Source organism: Mandrillus leucophaeus, unplaced genomic scaffold, assembly GCF_000951045.1.
Source record: "Mandrillus leucophaeus isolate KB7577 unplaced genomic scaffold, Mleu.le_1.0 Scaffold232, whole genome shotgun sequence".
NCBI classification, from domain to species: domain Eukaryota; kingdom Metazoa; phylum Chordata; class Mammalia; order Primates; family Cercopithecidae; genus Mandrillus; species Mandrillus leucophaeus.
Window position 1 is genome coordinate 306,020 of NW_012102388.1, and position 8,945 is coordinate 314,964.

At 44.1% G+C, this 8,945-nt stretch overlaps 1 protein-coding gene across 1 annotated transcript in view; it reads right to left on the reverse strand.

Moving 5' to 3' along the window:
* Window positions 1-8,945, reverse strand: part of TMEM132D (transmembrane protein 132D) — a 902,502-nt gene that overhangs the window by 279,343 nt on the left and 614,214 nt on the right. Inside the window, exon 4 of the mRNA XM_011981941.1 lies at window positions 2,726-2,909. Coding sequence (XP_011837331.1) covers window positions 2,726-2,909 — 184 coding nt within the window. The remainder of the gene's footprint in view (window positions 1-2,725; window positions 2,910-8,945) is intronic.

Consider the following 8,945-nt stretch of genomic DNA (forward strand, 5'->3'; position numbering starts at 1 on the left):
GCTCACTGCAAGCTCTGCCTCCCGGGTTCACACCATTCTCCTGCCTCAGCCTCCCCAGCAACTGGGACTACAGGTGCCCGCCACCTCACCTGGCTACTTTTTCTTTTTTTGTATTTTTAGCAGAGATGGGGTTTCACCGTGTTAGTCAGGATGGTCTCGATCTCCTGACCTCGTGATCCACCCGCCCTGTGATCCACTCCTCCCAAAGTGCTGGGATTACAGGCGTGAGCCACTGTGCCTGGCCAAAAGCTCTTAAATTTTAAGCTTGTGTGGTAGTGTCATGGAGACACACTAGCAATTTTTGTTTGGGCCTAAAGCTAGGAGACATCTTTTATTCGTGTGTTTTCTTCACACCTGTATGCAATGCATCCGGAAGTCTTGTCTTCTAAGGTGGATGCTGCTGCTCCACTGCTGTTATCTCAGCCAGGACAGCGCCAGACATTTCCCCAGGTGCACTCCCTTCTCCCACTGCTGCATGCCTGCAGCGGGGCATCTGGCTCCTGGAATAGCTCACTCTCTCCAGCCTCCCTTGCAGCTAGATGTCAGCACTTGGTGGAGCTCCTAGGCTGATGGGGTGGGAGCAGAGGTAGGGTGCTCGGGAAGGAGAGAAGCACACTCTCCCCTTTTCCACTTATAAAATATATTATAAAAAATTTATAGGCTGGGTATGGTGGCTCATGCCTGTAATTCCAGCACTTTGGGAAACTGAGGCAGGTGGATCACCTTAGGTCAGGAGTTCAAGACCAGCCTGGCTAACATGGTGAAACCCCATCTCTACTAAAAATACAAAAATTAGCTGGGCATGTTGGCAGGTGCCTGTAATCCCAGCTACTCAGGAGGCTGAGGCAGGAGAATCACTTGAACCTGGGGGGCAGAGGTTGCCGTGAGCTGAGATTGCGCCACTGCACTCCAGCCTGGGCGACAGAGTGAAACTCTGTCTCACAAAAAAAGAAAAATAAATAATAAACAAATTTTTTTTAAAGTAATACAATATACGATATTGTATTACCTTTTAAATAATATTTGCCAAACTGACTTCCAGAAAGCTTAACAAATATAAAATTCCACCTGCTTTGCATAATGATTCCCATTTTCCTGCAGCTTCATCAACATGGAATGTGAAAATTTAGAAAATAGCTGTAACGTGGGTATGATTGTCATTAATTTGGAGTAAGAGTGATTAGGTCAATGTCTTTGGGGTTACTCAAAGCAACAGGATGGAAAGAGGCCACACCCTGACCTGCTGGAGCCACCTTATGAGTCCCAGGCTGCTGAAATTTACACAGGATGTCCAGAGCCAAGTAAACATCAAGCTCTGCAGGTCGGCATTATAAGGTCTTTTTTTTTTTTTTTTTTTTTTCCAGAAGCCAGAATACAGTCTCCTAATGCTCTCTTACCCTCTTGAATTCATTCTCCATGTACAGCCACACTGATCTTCTGAAAACATGAGTCAGTCCATGTGGCTCCCCTGCAGACCCCTCACGGGGGCTTCCCACTGCACGCAACAATCCAACTCCTCAGGCTGGCTTCCAAGCTCCCCGGAGACTAAACTCAACTCACTCACCACCCCCCGTCCAGGCAGGCTGGCTTTCCTCCTTTTCTCTTCTGTTTCAGGAATGTGTGGCATCAATCAATCAATCAATGAATCAATGGATGCATGGATCTAACATTTCTTTCACGTATCTCTCAATAAAGACAGAATGAACAAAAGCAAACTAATTTAATAATGGCAACCACATCCCTTGCATGACAACACTCTTTTACCAAACAAGTCAAGGTTAAAATAAGGCACCTTGCTCTGGGAAGAGTCAGAACACTCCCAGTACAAAAGGTTGATCAGACAGGACTCTGGCTCTCCACTTAGTTCCAGAGGAAGCCGCTCAGAGCCCATTGCTAACAACTCAGCCCACCATGTTTCATTTTGTTTTGTTTTGAGATGAAGTCTCCGTCTGTCACTTAGGCTGGCTGTGTCACCTCCACCTCCCGGGTTCAAGCCTTTCTCCTTGCTATTCCCTCAACGCTCAAGCGTTGCTACAGAACCGCTAAGAGTCCAAAGCAAAGGGCACGACCGTCTCACACAAAATAATAACCAGGGATGCTCAGTGCCTCTCACATAAAACAGTAAGAGCCCTTGTCAACTACAGTAACCCAAACACCTTTACATTTCCTAATGAACAACAAACACAGTAACCAGTTTAGTGTCACCAGGCAGCTGTCCAGTTGCCTTGGATTGAAGAACTGATTTCTGGTGTTCTTTCAGCATGGCATAAGAACACTGGTCAGTATTTTCTAACTGGCGGTCTGGGGGACCAGGCAGGTGTTTGACAAATGTCTCAGCACATTTCACTCCTATACTTGATCCACACGGACTCCACAGCTGTGTGGGTTCGAGATCCACAGGTGTCTACATCATAAGCCACAAACACATCTATCAAGTCATCAACAATTTTCACACAATAGCAGACCCAAATCTAACACCTGGAGGTTATTTTCTAAATAATATTAAGAAAATTGTTTTATAGATAGATCGATCGATCGATCCATACACACACACACACTCTCACACACACACAACAATCGGCTATTGGCAGTCAACTTTGTGGTTTCATTTCTCACTGTCCTGGTTCTTGGCTCCTCCACTTTTCCCCACCCAGCCTGGGTCACCGTAGGGCGCATTCCCCTCCCCCGAGTTCAGTTCTAACAGCCCAAGGCGGGGCTTGCTTACCATAGCCAGTGGCACAACTCCAATCAAGTCCTTTGGGCTCACATAGATCTTCGACACTCCCAAGTCAGACGTGATCTCTCCGGGGTACTCGACCTGCCACGTGACCAGCTGTGTGGCTGGCAGGTCACTGGGCTCTTCCACCTCCACGTCAATCTGCATGACCTCGTAGGAGGCACCATCCGCACTGGAGAGAAGACACAGAGGAGAGCAGCTTTCAGGGACTGATGAGGCATAGCATGCTTGGCAGAGAGTGGGCAGCCCTTGGCCATTTCTCTATGTACCTCCACACGGAATCAAGTGCACACATCTCTGCAAAGAGCATTCAGAGACGCCATTCCAAAATGAACAAAGGAGCTTTAATATGCTCTGCAGCATTTGCCTGGTCTTAGATACTATCACTCCAGGTTCCAAAGTCCTTCCGTCTGTGGGCTGCTCAGCTGCCCCAGAGCGGGTATTTGTGGATAATTACAGGAAATAGTGATTGCATTTCTTAAACGCTTTCTTTCCCATTCTCCATTTAGGAGAACACGTTTCCTCACTCTCACAAATGTCTATGCAACTTCTATTGGATTTTCCAAAGCCACAGCCAGATTGAGTTGGGTGCACAGAATTTTAAGGATGTCTGAGGGTGACACGGTTCTGTTATCTGGCAGTGGTAAGACAGAATTGCAGAGAAACAGGCAAGGTGTGCACAACAAAGCAGGGTCAAGGGGGACGCTGTGATGAGCATGGAGAAGTCGCCAGATACTACATGGAGATGGGAGTCATTGAGACAAAGACTGGTTGCTAGACACTCAATTTTCCTGTAAGCATACATCTAGAAACAAATCCACCTAGGACTTTCTGGATTATTTTTACAGCTATTTAAGTAATTAATTAGCTGGCTGCCTCATCATAGTGATTTTTGGTATAATGTCTGCTCTTCTATGTGACAGGTAGAAAAATGTAGATTTAGTGCCTGCCTTTGCCTGAAGAGGAAATGAACAGGGTGTAGGTGAGAATGAACAGAGGAACCCGCTGAGAGAGATGCATTTTAAAGCCTCAGTGGACAAACAACGTCTACCTGTCAGATCTAGTTCCAAAAGATTTGAATTTAAACCTTTGAGAAATGATCATTGAACTCTGACATTTAGGAGAATAAGGTTTGTTAACAAAGCTGTTGACATTTTTTATCACACCATCAAACTCACCCAAGTTTATCAGTAAGAAGCTCCGAGATAAATGGTGGGGCTTCCAGGGAGCCTTGTTCTCAATGGGAGGGATGAGATGGAAAACTAGAATATCAGGGGAGATTCTAATGAACAGAGAAGGAGGGAGAGAGAGAAAGGAGGAGGGAGGGAGAAATGGAAGGAGAGAGAGAAGTAGAAAGAAAGGAAAGATGAAAGCGATCACTTGAGGTCGGGAGTTCGAGACCAGCTTGGCCAACAGGGCAAAACTCTATCTCTACTAATAATAAAAAAAATAGCTGGGTGTGGTGGCATGTGCCTATAATCTCAGCTACTCGGGAGGCTGAGGCATGAGAATTGCTTGAACTTGGGAGGCAGAGGTTGTGGTGAGCTGGGATCACACCACTGCACTCCAGCCTGGGCGACAGAATGAAAATAGGTCTCCAAAAAAAAAAAAAAAAAAGAAACGAAAAGAAAAGAAAAAGAAAGATAGAAGAAGAGGAAGGGGAGGGGGAAAAAAAGAGAAGAGGAAGGAGGGGGCCAGAGAAATGAGATGAGAAGAACTGCTAAAAGAAAGAACCCCAATTGCAGAGATCAGCCTTCTGCTTAAACAGCCATCTCTTCCATGGAACGGGATAGCTGCAATGGGCTATGAGTAATGATGGGGAAAAGATGACGGCTGGTTTTTGAATCCTACAAATTGCCCTCCCTCTTGGCTCCTGAAAAAAAGTTGTTTAACTCTTTGAGAAGCAGCTAGTGTGATAAAAATCGTCAACAAATCCCCTAGGCCACGGTGGGCTTTTTTCTCCCACACCTTTCTTTTCATAAGAAAAGGATGCCACTGTCTCTTTGAAGCCCCTGACTGGCATTTCTACTCACAGCTAAAGGGAACTTGGAATTAAGATGCTACAATGCATCTTTGTTTTTGTATTTGAACTTGATAAGAATTGTGGTATGACTTTCCCGTTGATGAAATGGGATAACCTCCATCTTGTCTGTGTTGGGCCTCGCCTTCTGTTTTTAATCATGAGAAAAGGAATTTATAGAACAGAATTAGCATTACTTGCATTTCAGCCATGTGAACACCTGCATGAGTGTAGTTCATTGTACACAATAACTGCTTATATGTCCACATCACGTTCTACCCCTATTTCCTTCCAGGTTCCTTGACCTCAAATAAAAACCGACAAACGTTGCCTGCACTGGAATACTGGACGCCTCCCACCCCACAGCCCCATACTTCTGTTTTTAGAGTTTGTTTTATCAGAAAAACCTTATAAATCTCTTCATATATGTAAGTTCTTGCCATCCTAGAAGACCCACCTATAATACCATTCAATAAATATAAGGTAAAAGTGCTCCATTTACTTCATCTAATTTTACTCTTCCTATAACCTTACATGATTGTTCTATACATTTAGATTTTCCCTTCTTCTTTAGATCCTTTTCCTGGTCAAGATGTAAAAGCAACAATGTCTTTTTTCAGCCAACTGCCCTCTCTATGAAGTAGTGATGAAAATATTCTAAGTTGGGAATTCTTAACCCAGGACTATACCAACGTTCAGGAAGGTTGTACCTTGAACTTGTGGGGAAAACGCTGCATGGGTGTGATTTTGTGGAATGACTCCTTAGCTTGCATGAGTTCCCCAATAGTTCATCTACAGTAGGGCTGTGGACCTCTAATAGTTCATCTACAGTAGGGCTGTGGACCGAGTTCCCCAATAGTTCATCTACGGTCTGTCTCTTATACACATCTAGATGTGTATAAGAGACAGCAGTAGGGCTGTGGACCGAGTTCCTGAGTTCCCCAATAGTTCATCTACAGTAGGGCTGTGGACCGAGTTCCTGAGTTCCCCAATAGTTCATCTACAGTAGGGCTGTGGACCGAGTTCCCGAGTTCCCCAATAGTTCATCTACGGTAGGGTTGTGGACTGAGTTCCCGACAATTTCCTTTATAAATGCTGCACACAGTGATCTCGTTGGAATATCTCATCATGTGCATCTTAGTACAACAGTGGGAATTTGAATTTTAATGCCCCTTTGTAAATATTTAGCACTGAACAGCTTCCCAAACTCTTGCATAGTAGGCAATATTTATCACTTCTTCACGTTTTACTCTAAAGACAAGGACTGTGCCCTTGCAGTTTGTGTGTCTGACAGATGGTACATATCCTGAAAACAATGGTCATGTTTATCTTGTTGCCTTTTGTGCTTATAATAGAATGTAACTCCTGATATTCATCAGAAGGGAATCTGATGTATTATAGGAGATAAATACAGTCAGTCGAAGAGAAGTTTATAAAATATATCTGGTTAAAGCAGTGACTTTTCCACCACCCATGCATTGAAATTGCCTGGGAACTTTACAAATAAAGCAATGTCCAGGCATCATCTTTACAGATTTCTGATTGTTCCTGAGTGGAGCCAGGGTCAAAGGTGTTTGAACCAGGGCAACTCCATCTTGAGTGAAGCTAGAAAATGAGGCTGGCCCTTGCTGGGCGGCAGTCCCAGAAAGTTAGGCATTCCTAGCATCTAGATGTTTATGGTTAAGGGAAGAAATTAATAATGTTTACTAAACAGACCCAGACTTGGGAGTGTCCAGATATCCCAAAATCTGGAGAAAAAAGACATTCCTAATTTTGCTTTACAGAAAATAATGTTGCCAGGCGTGGTGGCTCATTCCTGTAATCCCAGCACTTAGGGGAGTCTGAGACGGGTGGATCACTTGAGGTCAGGAGTTCAAGATCAGCTTGGTCAACATGGTGGAACCTCACCTCTAAGAAAAAAAAAAAAAAACTAGCCGGGCGTGGTGACATGTGCCTGTAATCCCAGCTACTGGGGAGGCTGAGGCAGGAGAATTGCTTGAACCCAGGAGGCAGAGGTTGCAATGAACTGAGATCGTATCACTGCACTCCAGCCTGGGTGACAGCAAGACCCTGTCTCAAAAAAATAAAGATAATAATATTGATTCTTATAAAACATGGTAATTAAGAAAATTAATCCTTTATCATAAACCCTTGTAGCAGAGCACATTTCTCCATATACACAAACATTGTACCCAGGGTGAACACCTTCCTCCTCTCACTTCGGGAATGTCCTACTCTGTCTATGGAGTAGCTGTCCTTTCGCCACTTTACTTTCTTAATAAACTTGCTTTTGCTTCGCACTTTGGACTTGCCCTGAATTCTTTCTTGCACGAGATCCAAGAACCCTCTCTTGGGGTCTGGATCAGAACCCCTTTCCTGTAACATATTTCTGGTGACCACAGATGGGACTATAGTGTAGAAACCCTGACCCAATGACTACCTTTGGATAAATGTTGGGGTCCTGTAACGTATTTCTGGCAAACCCCAAATGGATGATACTAAAGAGACCCCCGACCCAAAGGAAAATCATCTGCATGCACCAATTGGCTAACTTTGGGTAAGTGGGGTGCATATACCTGGGTACAGAATGGGATTGGGTTAGAGGCACAACTTAGGGGAGTGAGAGTCTCTCCTAAGACACAGTGGATTAGAGGCCCCTCTTAATAAAAGGCAAGGATGCTTGACCAACCTTGGGTTAGAGGCCCGACCTCGGGTTAGGGCCCGACTTAGTTGCTTCTAAGATTTAGGGGGTTAGAGGCTCCTCTCAGTAAAGTCCCTCTCGGCTAAAAGCAGGTTTGGCACCGTAGGCTCTGCTCTTCATATTAACCTGCCTTTTTCTATTGCTGCATGAATCAATTTCTTGGTTGCTGTCTCCGTTTCACTGTCATTTTCAGGAGACTTTATTTAAAGGGTCTTAGGGATTTTAACTTAGTCTTTTCCTATGTGCCTCCTGATTTCCAACTGCCTGCCTACAAAACATTAGGAGCAAAAAGCATCGATGGCTCCATCTCTAAAATTGCTGATTGAGATTTGGTATTTAACAGCTATGAGCAGTAAGATTAGATAGATGTGGTTGTGTTTTGTTGTCACTATGCTGACTAGGTGTGACTGAGAAGCACAAGGATGGAAATCAGGGGACTCTTCCCTTTGCCATTTTGTTTCATTTTGCACACTAAAAAAACTCTCCTTTCTTGGATTTGGGCAAACCAGCTTTGCTTGTCTGCTATTGCCCAGAACCTGCTTGCTCTGGTACTTCTCATCTAAATCCTCTTCATTTCCTTTGCCTTATTCGACATTTTTGTCAAAGTCCATGTTGTGGTTTATCTAAGATTCCTGGCTCAGTTCACTTACGTTATTTGGATAATGTGAATAAGAGAATTCAATTTTTGGCAGGGATCCCCTCATTAATGCAGCTGGCCTTCAAAACCTGTCTTATCCTTCTTAGTGGAACTCGGCCAGCGGCAATATGATCTCACAGGTTTGGAACTTTTCTTGCAGCATCACCTGCTTCCTTCATGGGAACCACAGCATCGGTTCCAAAGAACTCACCACTGGGATATATTCTCGAACACTGGGACCAGTTTCAACTGAATGGGCTTAAGAACAGAAAACTGGTGTTTCTATGTAATACTGGTATTTAGCTTTGTTATTATTTGGAAAAGCAAGAGAAATGGCCTCCTACTGGAACTATGGTCTTCAATACTATACTTCAAGTGAGTTTGTTTTGTAAGCGGGAGGGAAAGCGGGATGAAATATCCTATGTTCAAGCATTTTTGCTGCTCAGTCAGGATAAACCACTGCAGCAGTTGTGTGCATGTTTGATGAGAGGAAAAGAAGAAAAAGAGCTAGACATGGTTCTGTTTATGTGATGGATTACATTTATTGATTTGCGTATGTTGAACCAGCCTTGCATCCTAGGGATGAAGCCGACATGATTGTGGTGGATAAGCTTTTTGATGTGCTGCTGCTGGATTCAGTTTGACAGTATTTTATTGAGGATTTTTGCATGGATGTTCATCAGGGATACTGGCTTGAAATTATCTTTTTTTGTTGCATCTCTGCCAGGTTTTGGTATCAGGATGATGCTGGCTTCATACAATGAGTTGAGGAGGAGTCCCTCTTTTTCTGCTGTTTGGAATAGTTTTAGGAGGAATGGTACCAGCTCCTCTTTGTACCTTCGGTAAAATT